The following is a 23,926-nucleotide window of genomic DNA, read 5'->3' as shown; positions in this document are numbered from 1 at the left end:
ATCCTGCTAACTCCTCTGAAATTAACAGACATGTCATCCTGCTAACTCCTCTGAAATTAACACACATGTTCTGGAAAATTCCCAATAGGCGTAACCATAGCAACAGTAAATATTAGGCCATATCACTGGTACAACAGTCATATCCACTCCCCAGACATCTCTAATATCTAATGGTGTCTAATGACCAAGAGCACATATAGAGAGCACTATTCTTGCTGGCTCCTCTGAAATGAGCACACATGTTCTAGAAAATACCCAACACCAACACTTTGAAATCCTCAAAATGATGAGAAAACTCCACATGTTTTCCTTTCATTTGCAAAAACTCAGCCATCTCTGACTTTTAAGCCCCTTCCCCAAACTCAGCCATCTCACGTTTGTGTGGTAGGGGAGATCTGCATGACCCGACGCTGTCTCTTCCAACAGTGAGACAAACTGCCTGTGGTTTAAAGATTTTGCTCTTATGAAGTTGACCACTTTAGGGACTATATCCACAACATGGCTCATTTTCAGAACACATTTACAGAGCACCTCCTGATGAATAATGCAATGCAGGAAAATAATTTTCTGATCTGGGTTCAGCTCAGCTACTTGATCTTCTATCCTTTTCAAAAGGCCAACGTTTTTTCCTGGGCACCCATCAGTGGTCACACTGGATAACTTTCAAAAGTCAGTCCCAGCTTTGACACACACTTATTAACCTCCTCCAAGAAATCTTTCCCTGTGGTTGTGCTCTTGACTGCACTGAAGCAAGCTCCCCTGTAATTTCAAAGTCTGGGGTTATGCCTCGTAAGAATATCAACAACTGTGCCGTGTCACGTGCATCACTGGTCTCATCCAGGGCCAAGGAGAAATAGGTGAAATCCTTTACCTCGTCTTTCAACTGTTGTTCCATATTCTCTGCGATGTCCTCAACATGCCGTGTCACTGTTCGTCTTGACAGGAAAACATTTTCAAACAGCTCTTTCTTGTCGGGGCAAAGTATTGCTGCAGAGTCAATTAAACATTCTTTAATGAATTCGCCCTCAGCGAATGGCTTGCTATGTTTAGCAATTTTGTGGGACAGTACATAGCAGTACATATTGAATCAGGTCATGGGTCGTGGCCGCATTCGGCCCCCGGGCCGGTCTTTGCCCGGGCCTGGCGTAGTGCTTGCCAATGCCACCACAGCATTACGGATACATTTTATAGTAGGCAGAACTTTTCCTCAATCATGACTAGGTAGGTTGGCGGAAATAAAAGTAGAGGCTTTGTAACCGGCAATATCTTTTATAAAGAAAAGTCGGCAAAAAGTTGACTGGATGCTAAAGTTGGCATAAAAACGTATTGGTTTAAAAGGCGTATAATAATACAAACTCAGAGTGTGTGATTATTCCAGAATAGAATTATAATAGAATATAATACATTTCATAGCCACTTCAAGGTTACAGCACACAATCAGAAGAACCCACAAAGACAAGTACGGTCACAAATCACAGAGCCAAACAATGTCACTGTGAAGAGTTACGATTACCATGCTATTCCAGTAGACAGATGACAGACGAGTGTGGCCAAATGGTTAATGTAGCCTACAGCTGGTTTCACTAAGCTAAGCTACATAGTGTTTTCACAGTGAGTGTTCATTCGTGTGCTGTGTCTGGTTGTGTGTTGCTGGCGGTGCAGGGCTGTACTGTAACCGGACCTGGGATGGCTGGCTGTGCTGGGATGATACACCAGCTGGGACAGTCACCTGGCAGAACTGCCCCAACTATTTCCCTGACTTCGACTCCACAGGTAAGTCCTGGCTATAAGAGGCGTTTGTTTTTGTGTCCTGTTTGTCTCTATGTGTGTGCGTTTGTTTTCTATGCTATTTTTTACTATGTAAATTCTGCATTTCTTTACTTTCTGTAAACTACAAGCAAGAATAAATAAAGTCAAAGTTCTGGACGGTCAGATGCTCCAATGCTGACTTGTTAACTCCTTGTGATAAATGCATCACTCTGGAACTTGTCTTGAATTTAAAATATTCATAGTATTTAAAGACCTAGTGCTTTATATACCTTTTCACACTATGAGGTTGGAATAATACTGTGAAATTGTGAAAATTATGATAAAACCTTTTTAGTTGTTTGAAAAGATGGCCTGAAATTTCAGCCTGTTTTGATGGGATGGAGTTTTGGCCTGCCTGGTGACATCACCAGGGGGTAAATTAGTTATTAGACCAATAAGAAAGAGAGTTCCAAACCTACTCAGACCACTCCCAGACAGTCCTAGCAACATTCTTGCTTGAGAAATAGCTCTTTGCTAATAAGCTATTTTTGCCCATTTTAATTAAAAATAATAACAGTAAGGTACTTAATTGTTACCCATAAATGATTTGATATCACAGTATCAACGGCTGCAATTGGACCTTTAATTCATTATTCATGGTTTCAAGAGGTTGCAAAGCTTATGGACATTGCACAGTTTAAGTGTTTATGTTTAAAGGTCAACTTTGGGCACACAAAACAGTCCAACTCGCCTCTTTCTCAATTTTCAAACAGATATGGGGTGTGCATTTGGTGGTTCATCGATGTGTCATCCTGGTCATGCGCGCCGCGACCGACGTAGCTAGTTCGTTAGCTAAGCTAGCCACTTGTAGCTAGCCAGTAACTCCTCCAGTATGTGTTGACATCATTTCACAGGATTTGTTTTTGGACAGAAGCTGTAGAGATCGGTAAGAAATGGCACTTCTGTAGCCAAATATCTCATTCATCATTTTATTTGTATTTATTTTTGCGTTCAATTACCTGGTATGATGGTGCATTGATCAGTTATCTTCTCTGCGCTACGGATCCCTTTTACGGGATCACTTTCCTAAACAACCGCTAGAATTGCAGGGCGCCAAATGCAAAAATATTACAAAAAATATTTATAATCATGCAATCACAAGTGAAATATACCAAAACACAGCTTAGCTTGTTGTTAATCCACCTATCGTGTCAGATTTTGAAAATATACTTTACAGCGAAAGAAATCCAAGCTTTTGTGAGTGTAGCTTTCAATGCTACAACAGCTAGCCTTATATTAGCTTGGTTAGCTTGGTCACGAAAGTCAGAAAAGCAATAAAATTAATCGCTTACCTTTGATAATCTTCGGATGTTTCCACTCACGAGACTCCCAGTTACACAACAAATGTTATTTTTGTTTGATAAATATTACTTTTATCACAAAAAAAAACGCCATTTGGGTTGCGCATTATGTTGAGAAAACCAAAGCCGTGTTCCGTTCGACAAATTCCAAAAAGTATCCGTAATGGTCGTAGAAACATGTCAAATGTTTTTTATAATCAATCCTCAGGTTGTTTTTAACAAACATAATCGATAATATTTCAACCGGACCATAACCTATTCTTTAAGAGAGAAAAGGAAAATGGGGAGCCGCTCTCGCGCGCAGGAAACATTCAGAGGACACCTGACTACTTATGAAACATCTCGCTCATTTTTCAAAATAAAAGCCTGAAACTATGTCTAAAGCCTGGTCACAGCCTGAGGAAGCCATTGGAAAAGGAATCTGGTTGATACCCATTTAAATGGAGGATAGACGGGCCAGGGAACACAGATTTTATTTTTTTAATATCACTTCCGGGTTACATTTTCTCAGGTTTTCGCCTGCAGAATAAGTATTGTTATACTCACAGACAATATTTTGACAGTTTTGGAAACTTTGGAGTGTTTTCTATCCTAATCTGTAAATTATATGCATATTCTACGATCTGGGTCAGAGAAAATGTCCGTTTACGTTGGGCACGTTATTTTTAAAAAATATATTAAAACATCTGACCCCTAGCGCTAAGAAGTTATGCAGTTTAAAGCCGTTATTTGTGCGGTTTTTGTCCAAAGTCGACCTTTAAGTGTCATAGACTACCATAGACTACTTTCAAGGTGAGGAACCATCTAACCTCAAGTTGTAAAATAGTGAACTACTCCTTTAAGTGTCTAAGTGTTAAACATGTTTTGTAGCATGTGTCATTAGTCCTACTTGATTGTTTCAACAGAAAAAGCTACAAAGATCTGTAGCGAATCAGGACAGTGGTTCCGCCACCCAGACACCAATAGGACGTGGTCCAACTACACCCTGTGTAACTTCCACACTACAGGCAAGCTGAAGGTAAGGGTTGTCACAGAGTGATCCATCAATCCCATTTATACATGCTATTTTGAGCATACACTTGATCCCATTTTACAATCACAATAAGGGGACATTTTCTCAAGGGGATAATATGCAGAGGAGACAAAGGTGGGAAAAATGTGTTAAATTAAGCTAGATATGATAAATATGGTACAATAAATGTACCAAAGCTTACACTTGATGACATTTTACAATCATGACATATGGAAGAGGTCATAGAGGGAACAACTGGTCAAATTAAGCTGGCAAAGGTTTCTATTTCTGACCAGTGAGTAGTAGTAAAACTCCTGACCCTAGCAATGGGAAACAGGCAGGGCCGGTTTCTTAAATCAATCAAATGTATCATTTATTTATAAAGCCCTTTTTAAATCAGCAGATGTCACAAAGTGCTATACAGAAGTGGAGCATCCTGAGGACACAAAAAATGCTATGACTATTTGTCTACGTCAGTGGTCACCAGCCTTTTATAAGTCAGGATCTCTTTCTGAGTCAAAATGCAAGCCGAGATCTACCGCTCAGTTTGTTTTTAAACATGACTTGAAAAACATAAGCCTATCCAACATGAACCAATTATAAACAGTTCTGTAGCAATGAGGTTTGTGCAGTACGCTTTAGGCCCAATACATTATCACTGCATATTGGCTATGCTTGAATTGCCCTGCCAATGTTCTTGTCAGACAATTTTTTAATTATATTTAAAAAATGTAGATATATGATCACACTGATAATAGATCATTTGTTGTATTACTTGTGAGCCACAGCTGAGTGAGCATAATAATATTTTTTTTTTTACTGGACTGATGGCCTGCATCTGATGATCAGCCTGAGGGGAGGGAGGGAGCAGCGGTGAGGCTAGCTCTCACCCGACTCACCGTCTCTCCGCTCTCCCTCCTCCCTTTGCTGAGAAAAGGGGACACATTCTTCCAGCTGATGGTGGAACTCAAGTCACACTGCATTATCTCTTCCTCATGCACCAATTCCTGTTGTTACTCCTATGATTAGAGAAAGTGAATTATAAAAAAAAAAACACAAGCAGCTAATAATAACAACGCAAGCTTATCAGAACACTTTGCTGTACTCAGTGGTGTAGCTGTGTCTGGAGAAGTGGGTATACTCTAATTTTGACAAAAAAAATGGCTCGCACGGAACCCCGCCGATCCTTCACAACTGGACTACCGACGAAATCTGCTCGAGGGGGTACTCAAACGGGCTCCGCGGCACTGCTAGCCACGGCCCGCTAGCGTTAGATGTCTAGAGCACACCGGACTGTTAGCTTTAGAGTCCCAAATTCTTCGGCCACTATACCTATTTTGCCAATTGGCTTGGTTTACCACACGGAGCCCTGCTGATCCATCAGCCGTCATTTTCAGCACGAGGGGGCCACAACAGACTTTCTTCCGTCGCAACGTCCTTCTAAGGCCCTTCTGCTAGCTGCTAGCCCCGGCCCTCTAGCTGCCTGAAGCCACTCACTGGACTCCCATGATTACTCGGCTACGCATGCCTCTCCCTAACGTCAATATGTCTTGTCCATTGCTGTTTTGGTTAGTATTTATTGCCTTATTTCACTGTAGAGCCGCTAGCCCTGCTCAATACGCCTTACTGAACACTTTAGTCCACCTCCAACTCATTTGGTGACATCACCTATTTTAAATTATATTCCGAGAGACAATATCTCTTTCATCGCCACTCTATGCACAGGTTTACCCCCACTGTATTCACATCCTACCATACCTTTGTCTGTACATTATGCCTTGAATCTATTCTACCGCGCCCAGAAATCTGTTCCTTTTACTCTCTGTTCTGAACATACTAGACGACCAGTTCTTTTAGCCTTTAGCCGTACCCTTATCCTACTCCTCCTCTGTTCCTCTGGGGATGTGGAGGTTAACCCAGGCCCTGCAGTGCCTAGCTCCACTCCTATTCCCCAGGCGTTCTCATTTGTTGACTTCTGTAACCGTAAAAGCCTTGGCTTCATGCATGTTAACATTAGAAGCCTCCTCCCTAAGTTTGTTTTATTCACTGCCCTAGCACACTCCGCCAACCCGGATGTCCTAGCTGTGTCTGAATCCTGGCTCAGGAAGGCCACCAAAACCCCTAAAATTTCCATCCATAACTATAACATTTTCTGACAAGATAGAACTGCCAAAGGGGGCAGAGTTGCAATCACTGCAGCGATAGACTGCAGAGTTCTGTCTTACTATCCAGGTCTGTACCCAAACAATTCGAGCTTCTACTTTTAAAAATCCACTTTTCCAGAAACAAGTCTCTCACCGTTGCCGCTTGCTATAGGCCACCCTCTACCCCTAGCTGTGCCCTGGACACCATATGTGAACTGATTGCCCCCCATCTATCTTCAGAGCTCGTGCTGCTAGGTGACCTAAACTGGGGCATGCTTAACACCCCGGCCATCCTACAATCTAAATTTGATGCCCTCAATCTCACACAAATTATCAATGAACCCACCAGGTACAACCCCAAATCTGTACACATGGGCACCCTCATAGATATCATCCTAACCAACTTGCCCTCCAAATATACCTCTGCTGTTTTCAACCAAGATCTCAGCGATCACTGCCTCATTGCCTGCATCCGTAATGGGTCCGCGGTCAAATGACCACCCCTCATCACTGTCAAACGCTCCCTAAAACACTTCAGCGAGCAGGCCTTTCTAATCGACCTGGCCCGGGTATCCTGGAAGGATATTGACCTCATCCCGTCAGTAGAGGATGCCTGGTCATTATTTAAAAGTGCCTTCCTCACCATCTTAAATAAGCATGCCACTTTAATTTTTTTTTAACCAGGAACAGATATAGCCCTTGGTTCTCTCCAGACCTGACTGCCATTGACCAGCACAAAAACATCCTGTGGCGTTCTGCATTAGCATCGAATAGCCCCCGTGATATGCAACTTTTCAGGGAAGTTAGGACCCAATATACACAGGCAGTTAGGAAAGGTAAGGCTAGCTTTTTCAATCAGAAATTTGCATCCTGTAGCACAAACTCAAAAAGGTTCTGGGACACTGTAAAGTCCATGGAGAATAAGTGCACCTCCTCCCAGCTGCCCACTGCACTGAGGCTAGGAAACACTGTCACCACCGATAAATCCACTATAATTGAGAATTTCAATAAGCCTTTTTCTACGGCTGGCCATGCTTTCCACCTGGCTACTCCTATCCCGGTCAACAGCCCTGCACTCCCCACAGCAACTCGCCCAAGCCTCCCCGATTTCTCCTTCACCCAAATCCAGACAGCTGATGTTCTGAAAGAGCTGCAAAATCTGGACCCCTACAAATCAGCCGGGCTAGACAATCTGGACCCTCTCTTTCTAAAATGATCTGCCGAAATTGTTGCAACTCCTTTCACTAGCCTGTTCAACCTCTCTTTCGTATCGTCTGAGATTCCCAAAGATTGGAAAGCTGCAGCGGTCATCCCCCTCTTCAAAGGGGAGACACTCTAGACCCAAACTGCTACAGACCTATATCTATCCTACCCTGCCTTTCTAAGGTCTTCGAAAGCCAAGTTAACAAACAGATTACCGACCATTTCGGATCTCACCGTACCTTCTCCGCTATGCAATCTGGTTTCAGAGCTGGTCATGGGTGCACCTCAGCCACGCTCAAGGCCCTAAATTATATCATAACCGCCATCGATAAGAGACATTACTGTGCAGCCATATTCATCGACCTGGCCAAGGCTTTCGACTCTGTCAATCACCACATTCTTATTGGCAGACTCAACAGCCTTGGTTTCTCAAATGATTGCCTCGCCTGGTTTACCAACTACTTCTCTGATAGAGTTCAGTGTGTCAAATCGGAGGGCCTGTTGTCTCTGATCCACCTCTACGCAGACGACACCATCCTGTATACTTCTGGCCCTTCGTTGGACACTGTGTTAACTAACCTCCAGACGAGCTTCAATGCCATACAACTCTCCTTCCGTGGCCTCCAACTGCTCTTAAATGCAAATAAAACTAAATGCATGCTCTTCAACCGATCACTGCCCGCACGTGCCCGCCCGTCCAGCATCACTACTCTGGACGGCTCTGACTTAGAATATGTGGATAACTACTGTTAGGTTCTTCTTTTTCAGAGTAAATAACCCACAAACACTAGAGAAGCTTTAACCAAGTTTATTCATCCCAAAGGTTCTGTACAGCTGAAATCAGACAGCAAAACATTTCAGACATCACAGTTTATATACATCCCACTTAAGACACTCCTCTTTCTCTCCAATCCTTACATTTTATGGCTCTACGGGAAGCTAATAAAGAGGGTAAAATGATTCCAAACATGTATTACTCTCTTAAGAGAATCTGTCCTCACCTCCTGACCTCAACCCCTCTTTCATCTAATACACAGATGTCCATCTGTCTTCCCTATATCAACCCATCGCTCTCCTCTCCTCCATCAAACACATTCCAAAGCCTTCTGTCTTTCTTCAGAGAACCATTAACTTCTAACATAACACCCAGTCTCTTTCATTTCCTATCATTCATTTAATATCTCAATGTTCAAAGTTTAGCCGATTCCAACACTACAAATACTTAGGTGTCTGGTTAGACTGTAAACTCTCATTCCAGACTCACATTAAGCGTCTCCAATCCAAAATTAAATCTAGAATCGGCTTCCTATTTTGCAACAAAGCATCCTTCACTCATGCTGCCAAACATACCCTCATAAAACTGACCATCTTACCGATCCTCGATATCAGCGATGTCATTTATAAAATAGCCTCCAACACTCTACTCAACAAATTGGATGCAGTCTATCACAGTGCCATCCGTTTTGTCACCAAAGCCCCATGTACTACCCACCACTGCGACCTGTATGCTCTCGTTGGATGGCCCTCGCTTCACTCTCGTCGCCAAACCCACTGGCTCCAGGTCATCTACAAGTCTCTGCTAGGTAAAGCTCCACCTTATCTCAGCTCACTGGTCACCATAGCAGCACCCACCTGTAGCACACGCTCCAGCAGGTATATCTCACTGGTCATCCCCAAAGCCAACTCCTCCTTTGACTGCCTTTCCTTCCAGTTCTCTGCTGCCAATGACTGGAACGGACTGCAAAAATCACTGAAGCTGGAGACTCATATCTCCCTCATTAGCTTTAAGCACCAGCTGTCAGAGCAGCTCACAGATCACTGCACCTGCACATAGCCAATCTGTAAACAGTCCATCCAACTACCTCATCCCCGTACTGTATTTATTTATTTATTTTGCTCCTTTGCACCCCAGTATCTCTACTTGCACATTCATCTTCTGCACATCTACCATTCCAGTGTTTAATTGCTCTATTGTAATTACTTCGCCACCATGGCCAATTTATTGCCTTATCTCCCTTTTCTTACCTCATTTGCACTCACTGTATATATACTTTTTGTTTTATTTTTCTACTGTATTATTGACTGTATGTTTAAATATTCCATGTGTAACTCTGTGTTGTTGTATGTGTCGAACTGCTATGCTTTATCTTGGCCAGGTCGCAGTTGCAAATGAGAACTTGTTCTCAACTAGCCTACCTGGTTAAATAAAGGTGAAATAAATAAATATTTTTAAAAATCAACTTCTTTTACAGTCTATGGCTCTAGGAAACTGTGCAGACACAGTGTTCTGAGCTATCTGATTGGTCAGCAGTAGACCTATAGGTGCACTTGATTTGCTCTCTGGGCCTGCCAAGTGGGTGGAGTTCTACCTTCATTGAACCTTTATTTAACTAGGCAAGTCAGTTATGAACAAATTCTTATTTACAATGACAGCCTACCAAAAGGCAAAGGTACCGTCCAGCCATACTCCAAAGTACTTGTATGATGTGACTGCCTCAAGCTCTAAACCCTCAGAGGTAGTAATCACACCTGTGGGGAGAGGGGCATTCTTCTTACCAAACCACATGACCTTTGTTTTGGAGGTGTTCAGAACAAGGTTAAGGGCAGAGAAAGCTTGTTGGACACTAAGAAAGCTTTGTTGTAGAGCGTTTAACAAAACATCCGGGGAGGGGCCAGCTGAGTATAAGACTGTATCATCTGCATATAAAGGATAAGAGAGCTTCCTACTGCCTGAGCTATGTTGTTTATGTAAATTGAGAAGAGCGTGGGGCCTAGGATCGAGCCTTGGGGTTCACTCTTGGTGATAGGCAGTGGCTGAAACAGCAGATGTTCTGACTTCATACACTGCACTCTTTGAGAGAGGTAGTTAGCAAACACAGACACGTGAAATGGTTCAAAATGAGAACACTTTGCCTTCCCAGCCCTAGGGCTACTGAATCAAGTGCAACTGCCGCCAACACCGCAAAACTAATTTTAAAAAATAGGAACGCAAGGCTTTATCATTTTCTTTTTACAGAAATGGTTATTGACTAGGAATGGCTTGGAGATTGACCAGTCAATCGACCAGTTAGTGACCACTGTTCTACATGGTAAATGGTTCAAGCGTGGCTTAGTCACACTGTGATTAGAGTACGAATGAAAACCAGCTGTGCTGCAGAGCTTAAGGACCTGATTTGAAATACCCAGGTCCTAAACCTTAAAGGGATACTTTGGAATTTTGGCAGTGAAGCCCTTTATCTGCTTCCCCAGAGTCAGATGAACTGGTGGTTACCATTTTTATTTTAGCTGTTCCTGTAAACTTTGTCATTGCGGTAACACTAGACAATATCGTCTCGCAAAAACTTCCTTCCTACTGGACACAGAGTCATAAAAATAGTATCCACGAGTTCATCTGACTCTGGGGAAGTAGATAATCATAATCATGAGTGCCAAAATCCCGAAGTATCCCTTTAAGGTCCTAGTCTCACCCCTTTCATATTTTGTTTACATCAAGGTAGAAAATGAAAGTCAGGGTTAATGGTTCATGAATGTCCTTGATGCACCACTGTATGAAATGTTTTGTCATACCTGTGGTATACAACAGCTGTCAGCCAATCAGCATTCAGTGCTCAAACCACCCAGTTTATAATGGTTCACGAATGTCCTTGATGCACCACTGTATGATCCTGTTTGTTTTAATGTTCATGTATCTGTATTTTCCAGATGGCCTATATCCTGTACTACATGGCGATTGTTGGTCATGCCTTCTCCATAACCTCCCTCCTGATCTCTCTGGCCATATTCTTCTACTTCAGGTAATTATAGATGCTGCTGTTGCTTTCTTTATGAAACAAACTACTGGTTTGATTAGGGAGAGTAGTCGGTCTTGGACTATCAAAGCTTTTTCCCCCACATGATTAATGAATACTTCTGATGATGGTGATAATGATGACGATGATGATAATGGTGATTATGATGAAGATGAGACACATCTAATCGTGATGAAAATGAGGATGTTGATGATGATAGTGGTGATAAATATGATGAAAGTTATGATAATATTGATGGTGGTGATGACTGCGATTGATACAGTTCAGGCGGTATAATATATTTCTCCTAAGGATCTGAGAGTGCTTTATCAATCATCTTGTCATTATTTAACTGAAGAGATGGCTGTGTATTTCCTCTAAGATAACTGAATTGTAAAGATGGCCGCAGTGGTGTAAAGTACTTAAGTAAAAATACTTTAAAGTACTGCTTAAGTAGTTTTTGGGGGGTATCTATACTTTACTATTTTTATTTTTGACAACTTTTACTTTTACTCCACTACATTTCTAAAGAAAATATTGTACTTTTTACTCCATACATTTTCCCTGACAACCAAAAGTACTCGTTACATTTTGAATGCTTAGCAGGACAGGAATATGGTCCGATTCATGCACTCATCAATAGAACACGTGGTCGTCCCTACTGCCTCTGACCTAGCAGACTCACTAAACACAAATGCATCTTTTGTAAATAATGTCTGAGTGTTGGAGTGTGCACCTGGCTATCTCTAAATGATGTCTGAGTGTTGGAGTGTGCCCCTGGCTATCTGTAAATAATGTCTGAGTGTTGGAGTGTGCCCCTGGCTATCTGTAAATAATGTCTGAGTGTTGGAGTGTGCCCCTGGCTATCTGTAAATAATGTCTGAGTGTTGGAGTGTGCCCCTGCCTATCTGTAAATAATGTCTGAGTGTTGGAGTGTGCCCCTGGCTATCTGTAACTAATGTCTGAGTGTTGGAGTGTGCCCCTGCCTATCTGTAAATAATGTCTGAGTGTTGGAGTGTGCCCCTGGCTATCTGTAACTAATGTCTGAGTGTTGGAGTGTGCCCCTGGCTATCTGTAAATAATGTCTGAGTGTTGGAGTGTGCCCCTGGATATCCATTCATTTTAAAACAAGACAATGGTGCTTGCTGTCTGCTTTGCCCCTTTACCCAGACCTACATGTACATATTACCTCAATTACCTTGACTAACCTGTTCCCCAGCACATTGACTAGGTATCTGTACCCCTTATATATACTGTAGCCGTGTTACCATTATTTTATTGTTACTTTAGTTTATTTAGTAAATATTTTCTTAACTCAATTTTTCTTAACCACATTGTTGGTTAAGGGTTTGTAAGTAAGCATTTCGGGGTAAGGTCTGCCCCTGTTTTATTCGGTTCATGTGACAAATACATTTTTGTTTTGATTAATATAAGGAATTGTAAATTATTTTTTTTACTTTTATTCTTGAAACTTAAGTATATGTAAAACCAAATACTTTTATACTTTTACTAAAGCATTATTTTACTGGCTGACTTTCACTTTTACTTGAGTAACTTTCTATTAAGGAATCTATACTTTTACTCAAGTATGACAATTGGGTACTTTTTCCACCACTGGATGGCTGTGTGTTTTCTCTGAGATAACTGAATTGTAAAGATGGCTGTGTGTTTCCTTTGAGATAGCTGAATTGTAAAGATGGCCGTGTGTTTCAACTGATATAACACTGGCAGTGTGCAGTGTGATGATGATTACATCGTCTGTGGATCGATTGGGGCGGTAAGCAAATTGAAGTGGGTCTAGGGTGCGTCTTTCTTTTTCGCAGTTAAGCCAAAACTACGCCCCGTTATTCAGAGAGGTGTTCTACTACGCTGTCATTGGCTGGCTAATGTTGTCTCACTCACAGGCGATCAGCGCAGACAGTGGCCTTCCAAGGTAAGGATGGAAAGTGTCATTTAACAATTAGCTGCCTACCGTAATGCAGGCCTATTATTATCATGTTTGGTCAAATTTGCCCATGTATTTATTTTTAGAGTTGTAAAAATGTCTCAGAACTCCGCTGAATTCCCTCAATTGAAGGTCAGCTAAGTTTACCTAGGCTACGTAACGTTACTAGCTCCGTATTGTTATTAGTTGTTATATTATCATTAGTAGTAGTCTATTTTCAGGTAAAAGTATATGCTTATTATTAATAATTTCTAAAATATGTATTAGCTAATCATTCAGTCGAATAAGCTCTGCTACAGCCATTGAATCTATCTTTGAGCGTTAAGGGACGTTAATGGCTAGGTCTGTTCATGACATTATGTTATATATTTTTCAATCTTGAAATACATGGGCAAATGTTATTAATCAGTGACTGAAATTTCGCGCTACGTGATATTCACTTCCGGACATGGAGAGCGCTCAAAGCGTTGTAGAACGCCTTTCTGAATAACAGGGCGTGGTTTTGGCTTAACTGCGTTGGGAAAAAGAAAGACGCTGTGGGTGTAGCAGACTGGGATAGGGAGAAATTGAATATGTCAGTTGGTCTACGCATGCTCCGAGGACGCGGCTTGGGACGCCATCTGGGCCGGCAAACTTGTGAGGGTTAACACGCTTAAATGTCTTACTCACGTCGGCCACGGAGAACGAGAGCCCACAATCATAGGTAGCTGGCCACGTCGGTGGCACTGTTATCCTCAAAGCGGGCGAAAAAGGTGTTTAGTTTATCCGGAAGTAAGACGTAGGTGTCCGTGATGTGGCTGGTTTTCCCTTTGAGTCCCTGCCACATACGTCTCGTGTCTGAGCCGTTGATAAGTTATTAATATGTCCATACACTCTTGATTTTTTTGTTATCTTGAAGCTGAAAGGGTTCCCTCGGTTGTCCCTATAGGATAACCCTTGGATAACCATTTTTGGTTGCACGTAGAACCCTTTTGGGTTGCAGGTAGAACCCTTTCCACAGAGGGTTCGTTCTACAACATTTTTTTCTAAGAGTCTATAACCATTAGGCCATTATCCTTGAATAAACATTATGGGGGACATAACTGCAGGAGCAAAAACAACATTTCTGCATCATATTGGTTAATACAGACTTGGGATAGTTCTCAATTGGCTCAGTTGCCAATGTGAAAATTCCCAAAATGTTGACATTTGACGTGTTTCAAATCTCAATGGATATAGCAAGTAGGGTGTTAACCAGCAAATGCAGCTGTGGAGCAACAGGTTTTGTAACAGACTGCAATGTGAGCTAACGTACAGTAGGTCTTGTAACAGACTGCAATGTTCCGTTTATACCTGCTCACAAATCTAGCTAAGACATAGTTCAGGTGCATATCTTAGTAGCCAACTAGCCGCTATCCAAAACAAAAGTAAATGCTCAAACTACACTGTGTCATGACACGAATCAGAATAGAATAGATCCTTTCTTGGCATTGTAAAGCATCAATGGACGATCAAAGCCATCAGCTAATTATGACCTCAATTACATTTTAAAGATGGCAAGCAAAGCATTGCTTTTTAGGGGAACATCGTTTTTATGATCATGGCACTATCTTTATAGGCTGATCCCTTTAAAACTGAAAGTCTTAATGTTCCGAGATGTGCAGTTTACAGTGGTATTTGACGCAGTACAGCTGCACTGTCTTCTTATTTATGGCCTCCACTTCATCACTGCCAGGACTCACCGACAAAAAATACTCCGGCTAGCTGTGGAAAAATACAGTTGGGTTAGCTTAAAAAATATTGTATCACTGTGCAGTTTGATCCTGTCCTAATGCATACATGATGCTTGTTGTCATAAAATGGCTGTCTGTTTTGACAGGCCCTGTCTGATTAAAGTGTCAATGTACATGGGGTTATCATTTTGGTAGTTCCTGCTTTTACTGTACCTTGCATGTCAGACGTTGCCCTGAAACTCCTTTAGCTTGTTTAGGTGTAGTCTGAGAACATCCATACAGCATCTTCAGATGAAGAGCGTTCTTCTGTCTGTTCTATTTTCTGTTTATCCTAGTTTGAAGATATTCTGCTAATACGTCATTTTACTTCTGTTGTGCCATTTAAAGGTAGCCTTGTTCTCAAAGACATCACACACCACTGACCCAGAATAAGTAATTTACTAATGTTGCCATGCTGACATTTCTTCTTCTTCTTCTTCTTCTTCTTCTTCTTCTTCTTCTTCTTCTTCTTCTTCTTCTTCTTCTATAAACAACACATTTACAGCAAGACTGTTACATTAGCTTCCTAATGACTGGAGACAGATAACAGGACATTGTTGCTGTACACAGGTTTGGCACAAAGTGTTTTCACTCCAGTAAACACTGTTTCCTCCTATCTTTAATTGCTCGTGTTTGGCATTACTTTCCTAACCTTTTATAGAAAATAGTATCATTTGATTCCACTGCCATCCATATGGATGATGGAGCTTTTGATTACTGATGATTTTACCCCCACTACTTTGTAAATTACTTATTATGTGACTAATACGCTTCTGTATCAGATTCTGTGAGAATCAGGAAGCTCCACAGGGACCTCAAATACAGTCGTCAATAATCTTTTTTGACAACTGATTCCACTTATTGTCGGACGTTGTGTGTGCCAGTATTTAGCACGGCTGAACCGAAGCAAATGATATCAGTTCTTTGGTGTTGCTTGGGAGAATTGTTGTGTATTCTTATACCAGTTTACAGCATGCTCTGAATGGAATGACAATCTTTATTTATATTTTACAAGAGGATCCTTCGTTCAGATGACCGCAACATCTGACTAAGTCATTATGGGTCAGAGTTAGTCATTCCAATGGTTCATGTTATTTATTGTCCTGTTTACTTCATCAAAGCTCGAAACATATTTTTTGTAGGATTAAATATGTTGAAGTTGCAGATTAGTTTTTTATTGCAACGTGCAGAATGGATTTTTCATCATGAATATTCATTATTTGATGTTGTTAAAATTCGATTTGCATACAGTCCCAGTAATTTTTTTAATCGTTTCTCATGACAAGAATAATTTACCTCCAGTTTTGCAGATTATATTCTCATCTGTGACTATCAACTGTGAAGTTATTTTTCATATTTCACATACTAACGATTTATATTGAAGTTTGTTCTCTCGTTTCAGACTTACAATTTACACTCTCTCTGTATCACTTACAATTCTGTAACCTATGTTCTCGGCAGCATTCCCTACATATTTTCACACCAAAAAATTTGATAATCAGCTTAATCTTTTGGCTTCTGTCATTTAGTAAATAGTTTGATGTAGCTCTCTCTGTGAATGTCTGCTGGGGTAACCGCAGCCAGACCCACATCATATGTTAACATTATTATGCTGTGTCTTTGTCTTCACTCAGGAACTTGAGCTGCCAAAGGATCACGCTTCATAAGAACCTCTTTGTTTCCTATGTCCTCAACTCCGCCCTAACCCTCATCTACCTCATAGCAGTGGTCAACAACCCAGATGTAGTGGGAAGAAATCCAGTAAGTATCACTTTACTTTACTCAACCCATATCACAGTCAAATACATCCCAGAAATACATTTCACCTTTAAGGTAAAGAAGATCAATGAGAAGAGGAAATATAATGTACTGTGTTGCTCAGTGTTGCACTGCATGATCATTTCAAAATAATACTTGTTTGAATTCTTAAAAACAATGTAGCCCTCGAGCACTATTTTATTTCATTCAAATTAGTTTACTCTATATCAGCTGTTTTTTCTAAAAGCGTTCGTTAGAATATCATTTCTTCTTTTCAGCATATCTTTTTAATGTGTTTTGCCATTAACAGACAGCCCAGAGCTATACTTCTCATATCACTCAGGCTTCTTTCATTTGTCAGACTTTTGAACAGTTGCCACTCGTTGAGTTCCAGTCAAACGTGAATTCTTTGTATCCTAAGGTCTGTTAAGGTGAAGATAGTAAATCTGCCTCTATGGAATGTGACATTACTGTATCTGGAATAATCATCCCTTTCTGATACTTTCAGTATTGTCTTTTAAGAGACATTTTCATTGTCCACCTTTCAATGGAAATTATTTGAATAAATCATCTTCTTATTATACAGTATTGTGACTCAGCAGAGTATAGAGTTACAGAGTTGCAGGCTTCTGTTCCATAAAAATACAAAGAAAAAAATCGAATAATAATAATAATAAAAACAGGTCTGATAATTGTAGAGATGATGTTAATGTAGAGAAATATCTAGAACATGGGCTTGTAGAGATGGATAGCCTATGAGTAGAGACATTGTTTTTTTTCCCGGTTAGGTTAAATGGTTAGTAAAAAACTGCTGGCCCAATGTATACAGTAAGGTCCTGTTATCATTCTCTCGATTGGAGCATCTCTTTAGAGATGTCCTTCAGTTTAGCCAGACACAGAAAATAACTGTCGTCTGGGTTTGATTTTCAGCGTCTCTTCTCCCCGTACCATTACGTTCTCACTGGAGAAACAGACTTCAAGCCTAATCCAACTGGCATATTCACAGTCGGAGATTTATTCAGATATACCAGCTGACCCTGGTGATCCAACCGACAGGGAGGAAGGAACGACAGCTTTCAAAATGAATATGAATAGCTATGTTCTAGCATCATTGGCTCAGAACCAGCTTTCCCAATCTTTACAAATCTGTCTTAAATTTATTATAATCTGCTTGTTTTGAACCAAATTGCAGTTTGTCTTTCACACCTCAGACAACATGGTTTTGATTTCCAGGGATGGGATGAAAAAAAATCCCATCACAGTTGGTTGCACATACTACACGTCTTTAGTGGAACATGTTGAAATTCTAGAGCGGCAAATTTAGACTGGGTTGGTCTGTGTTCTGACTGCATGTTTGATTTAGGGATGTGGTGCTCTGTTGGGAGAATAGACTCAGCTCTCTCTGAACAAAAAGAACAAGGTCTCTTTCTCTCTGGTGGATCACAGCAGAGACTAGTAGTCTGCCAGTAGTGAAAGAGGAGTGGATCCCTAGTGCTCAGGTCAAGTAGGGCAAAGACTTGAGACACACTTTGGAATCGTCAGACATGAGTGCCTTAAACTCTGTTCCATAAAACACTGAGAACCATCCAGACTGTCCCATTACATCAGGCTGTGGTTATGAAGTGGTGAGACGTTTAAAAAAATATATCTTAAATTGAACCTCTACAGGATCGGTGGGTTCCTCGCGGAATGGTTGAGCTAGCATAGGCTAATGTGTTTAGCATGAGGTTGTAAGTAACAAGAACATTTCCCAGGACATAGACATATCTGATATTGGCAGAAATTATTTAAAATTATTTTTAATCTAACTGCACTGTCCAATTTATAGTAGCTATTACAGTGAAAGAATACCATGCTATTGTTTGAGGAGATTGCACAGTTAGGAACTTGAAAATGTATTAATAAACCATTTAGGCATATTTGGGCAATCTTGATACAAAATTTGGAACAGAAATGCAATGGTTCATTGGATCAGTCTAAGACTTTGCACATACACTGCTGCCATCTAAAATCTAAACTGGAATAATACATTATGGCCTTTTTCTTGCATTTCAAACATGACGGTACAAAAAAAATACAAAAAACGCATATTATTTTCTTTGTATTATCTTTTACCAGATATAATGTTTTTATGAATTTAATATTTTCACAAACTTCAAAGTGTTTCCTTTCAAATGGTATCAAGAACATGCATATCCTTGCTTAAGGTCCAGAGCTACAGGCAGTTAGATTTGGGTATGTCATCTTAGGCAAAAATTGAAAAAGGGGCAGATCCTTAAGAGGTTTTTAACTAGGCAAGTCAGTTAAGAACAAATTCTTATTTACAATGACGGCCAACCCTGGCCAAACCCTAACCCGGACGACGCTGGGCCAATTGTGCACCGCTCTATGGGACTCCCAATCACGTCCGGTTGTGATACAGCCTGGAATCGAACCAGGGTCTGTAGAGACACCTCTAGCACTGAGATACAGTGCCTTGGACCGTTGCGCCACTCGGGAGCTCCCATGAAGTGTTCTGATCACACCAATAGACCTTAGTAATGTCAATTGTCTTTCACCATACATGTAATGGCGCAAGAGAAATAGGAGGAGGAGGAAGAGGGGAGAGGAGGAGGTGACATATGGCTAAGAGTTTGTGGGTGACTGACAGGTTTTTAAGGCTGCGTATGCTGCGTACACGGACCTCAGGGACAGGAGACTAGCTAATACCAATGCCAGTATCTTCTAATTAGATCAGCACACTTGGAGACAGAGGGCTGAGAACCAGGAATCTCAACTTGGAAAAACTAGAAGATGAGCCTCAGTTAATATGTATAGGCCCGTCTCAAATGGAACTCTATTCCCTATATAGTGCACCACTTTTGACCAAGTCCCATCTTAGAAGAAAAGGTGCTATCAATAACCTAAAAGGGTCCTTCAGTTGTCCCCATAGGACAACCCTTTGAAGAACCCTCGTTATTTGTAGGAAATAGGGAGCCATTTGGGACGCAACCCCATTAAAAAAATAGAAAGGCTTTAAAAGACAGAAAGAGACATATGATAGTATGGTGTTGACTGACAAGAATGTGGGGATATTATTGAACAGAATATAGGCTGCTTAACAGTCTATTTTTTCTGGCAAATACAACTATCTGAAATGTGGAACGAGGGATACGCTGTGGCTCGAGCAGTAAGGGGTAAACGGATAAACATCCTCCTCTCGGAAAAATCATTACACCCCACTAACGATTTTGTGTCAGGGCTGGTTGAGTGTTGGGCTTTGTGTTGTTGTTATTATTGTTTAATGTTGTTGTTATTGTCTCTGTGACTCTGTAACTCTTTGTGATCCTAATCCCCTGCAGGTTGGCTGTAAGGTGTTGCACTTCTTCCACATGTACATGCTGGGCTGTAACTACTTCTGGATGCTGTGTGAGGGGATCTACCTGCACACGCTCATTGTGGTGGCTGTGTTCGCCGAGGAGCAGCACCTACACTGGTACTACCTCCTAGGCTGGGGTGAGTCTTACTACCTGCCTTAACCACAGATCTAGGATCAGTGGTTATAGCCAGCAATAGAAGGTCAACAGTCAATTCAATTCAATAATCCAGAGTTGAATGGTCACAAAACCAAAAAAGGTGAATCAAAATGTTTGAAATGTCCTTAAATCCGACGTCCCAAAAACAGTTAAATTCTTTACACAAAAAGATAAATTATAATCCAATAAGAAGTGTAGGAGAGTCAATCAACAAAGGAACAAATAATAAATGATCAACCAAAGATTATCTACATATTGACAAGATGCTGGATTGATCGCTCGTATGCTGTGTTCATAACCAATTGAGAAGGTGGTATTTACCACATACGACTGGGAATTACCTCCAACTGGTAATTACTAGTGGGAAACTTGTTTATCATCCCTGAGCTCCAACTTCTCCCAGATGCTGACCTCTGACGTCACCTACTAAGGAATTGACCTTGATTACATTTTTCTGCAGTTGAATGCAACAAAAATAATATTTTATAAAAGCAATCTAATTAATCAATTTTTTTAACACAAATGTGTTTACATGCATGATAGTTGTACTTTTAATTTATGCTTGATGCAGCTTGTGGCCATTAGCCAATCAGCGTTTCTGAACGAGTTCAAAGCACGTGAATGCATCCAACTGGTATGTACGATTTCACAACTGGTAATTACCACCTTCCCACTTGGTTATGAATGCAGCATAACAATGGGAATAAATGTCCACAAAGAAGAAAGGCAAGCGAGAGGAGGCGGTATCAGGCTGGAACATTCTAGCTCATAGGAGGGGGCAAAAACGCATGTGAACAGCAGCAACAACTCCGATATAAAATAGTTTTTCTCAAAGTTGCCTGAATGCCATGTGCGTCCATTTTATTTACCTTCGTAACAACCTAAACATTACTAAACTTATATTTAATAAAATAAGCCTCACATAGTAAATTAGAAATGTCATTATTTGTTGACCAAAGTCTTTTCTGCTTCTCGCTGTATTTTCGCACGAACAGATTTTGGGGCGCATTTAGGCCTCTCACGTAGCCTCTTCCTCTCTGGATAAACTCACCACTCCTTGGTGATGATAGGAAGTTCTTATGTGAGAGTAGTCCAGTAGTTCCCTTTCTCCAGGCAGATAACCCAATGGAACAGGTTTCTACCACAGGCAGCCGGTTGCACCTTAATTGGGTTAATTGGCTTCCATGTGTTTGATACCATTCCATTCACTCCATTCCAGCTTTATTATGAACCGTCCTCCCCTCAGCAGCCTCCTGTGGTTCCTACAGCACACACTATTTAAAATTGAATTCATTGTTTCTCAAACCATGGCCATTTCTCTCTCCTCTTTCTACTATACTTCTACTATACTTAAAGTGACAGTCCTCATTTTTAACCATCAAGAGAAATGTAATTTAATGATGCAGTCGTTTAGCCAGATGTAGGCTATTCACCTTTATGATGAGCTCACTAAAACGGAATCCATAACTTTGACAGTGTACCTTGCCCATCTTTTTATGGGTCCTTTATTTTATTATCTCTGTACTCTATTCTGTTTTGTAATTATATTTAGATACCACAAAAAATGATGTCTGAGTTAACACGATATGGTAACAAGCCTGTACAGCAGCTTGTTGTATGTTACAGTGTGTTCTAAACATTAGGCTAATCACCTCTTACTTAGCCTCGGAGGCCTCTGCTCCCTTATATTATGATTCATAGACTATCTTCATATTTCATCACCCTGTACTCACTGTAGACATAAAATAACATAGTAAACAGCTCCCAACATATCGCTGAACCACACATAGATCAGCTTGTGTCACACAACAGGACGGGACAGAGTCTGTGTTGGGACACAGGATCAGAGACATCCCTGAGGTCACTGTTAACCGCGACATTCCCCGTGTGTCGAACCCGCCAAACCTTGCATCAGATTGACAGCTTTATTAGCTCTTCCTATTGGATAGCAGCTATTAATGTGCTGTCTGTTCTGATTAAAGGAGGAGTGTTATAGTATGAGCCCTGGCCATCCGATAAGTGGTACGATATAACTGTGAATGGTTGGCCATTATTAAAGATGCAGCGATATAACTTCGGGGCAGTAGCTACAGTATCTTTCACACAGCCACCCAAAGGGATGGAGGGATGGATGGAGAGAGGGAGAGAGGGATAAGAGAGATGGATGGAGGACCTTGATAAATGACTTCTAAACTGACCCGCTGCTCGGATTCATCTGTTTCATCTGTCTATGGCCCCAGCTAAAATGAGAACCCCAATAAATACTGGCATGGTTTGGGTTGTTTTTAGGGAAAGGATTTAACCAGACTTGGTAAGTAGAGGAAATGGCCTCGTATGGGTTGTTCTTGCTAAGCTTGTAGCAGACAACATGATGCTATAAGCTTGTTTTGAGTTTAGAAAGAGCTTCCACTGTCTGTTCTGTCAGGTATCTTCACTATAAATTGCATGATCAATACTTAACAGCCTTAAAGGGATAGTTCAAAGGGATATCCACTTACCTCGGCTGTGTTTATGCTCATTTTGTATTTTGAGTGAAAGGGAAAGGGAAAGGGGGATACCTAGTCAGTTGTACAACTTAATGCCTTCAAATGAAATGTGTCTTCTGCATTTAACCCAAACCCTCTGAATCAGAAAGGTGCATGGGGCGACCTTCCCCTTTAACTTCTTCTATACAGGTTACAGTACAGTAGATATACAAAAAGTGACTCTTATAAATGAGGAATTACACACAAATTACTGTAGTAAAAACATTATAGCTGTTTACTTTATAATAAACACAACATCATTAGTTCATGAATTGATTAATTAAAGTTTTGCAGATGTCCTTACAGTGTTTGTCTTCTCGTTTCCAGGGTTTCCCTTAGTGCCTGCATCCATTCACGCTGTGGCGAGGAAGAAGTATTTTGATGACAAGTGAGTAATGGTCCTGTGCAGTGGTATTGTAAATAAGCTGAGCAGCTGTGTGGTGGGCTGCAGTAAACAGATCTAGAAGGAGAAGAAGAATACTTCATTGTCTGTTTGTAGAGAGGGACTTGTTTACCGGCTAATGTGTCTCCTTCCTGTAGCTGCTGGATGAGTGTTGAGACCCACCTGCTCTACGTGGTCCACGGTCCCATCATGGCAGCGCTGCTCGTAAGTCACACCCTACTCAATTGAAATGCCTAAAGTGAACACTCAAGGCTACATCCTGTACAGCCTGGTCTCATAGACTAGACGTAACAATGCAAATGTAAATCCGGGACACCGAAATTAGTATGATATGTTATATTTGGTATGGATGCATAAGACAGAAAGTTGTTTAATGCGAACGTCTAGGAACTCAAAAGGTTGCACATACGAATCTCATCACGGACATTTTTAGCATTTTAGCTAATTAGCAACTTTGCAACTATAATAAACAAAAATCTAAACGCAACAATTTCAAAGATTTTACTGAGTTACAGTTCATATATGGACATCAGTCAATTGAAATACATTCATTAGACCTTAATCTATGGATTTCACATGACTGGACAGGGGTGCAGCCATGGGTGGGCCTGGGAGGGCATAGGCCCACATATTTGGCAGCCAGGCCCACCCACTGGGGAGCCAGGCCCAGCCAATCATAATTCGTTTTTCCCCACAAAAGGGCTTCATTACAGACATAAATATTCCTCAGCACCCCCTCAGACAATCCTACATGTGAAGAAGCCGAATGTGT

At 41.0% G+C, this 23,926-nt stretch overlaps 1 protein-coding gene across 1 annotated transcript in view; it reads left to right on the top strand.

Annotated features, from left to right (window-relative positions):
- LOC120027071 (calcitonin gene-related peptide type 1 receptor-like) overlaps positions 1 to 23,926 on the top strand; it is a 63,858-nt gene that overhangs the window by 27,495 nt on the left and 12,437 nt on the right. Inside the window, exons 6-12 of the mRNA XM_038971914.1 lie at positions 1,663 to 1,773; positions 4,016 to 4,128; positions 11,172 to 11,263; positions 16,588 to 16,714; positions 20,053 to 20,206; positions 23,079 to 23,139; positions 23,292 to 23,358. Of these exons, the coding sequence (XP_038827842.1) occupies positions 1,663 to 1,773; positions 4,016 to 4,128; positions 11,172 to 11,263; positions 16,588 to 16,714; positions 20,053 to 20,206; positions 23,079 to 23,139; positions 23,292 to 23,358 (725 nt within the window). The remainder of the gene's footprint in view (positions 1 to 1,662; positions 1,774 to 4,015; positions 4,129 to 11,171; positions 11,264 to 16,587; positions 16,715 to 20,052; positions 20,207 to 23,078; positions 23,140 to 23,291; positions 23,359 to 23,926) is intronic.

Source organism: Salvelinus namaycush, chromosome 32 (genome assembly GCF_016432855.1).
Source record: "Salvelinus namaycush isolate Seneca chromosome 32, SaNama_1.0, whole genome shotgun sequence".
Classification (NCBI taxonomy): Eukaryota; Metazoa; Chordata; class Actinopteri; order Salmoniformes; family Salmonidae; genus Salvelinus; species Salvelinus namaycush.
This window is presented reverse-complemented; position numbering and strand designations above follow the sequence as displayed.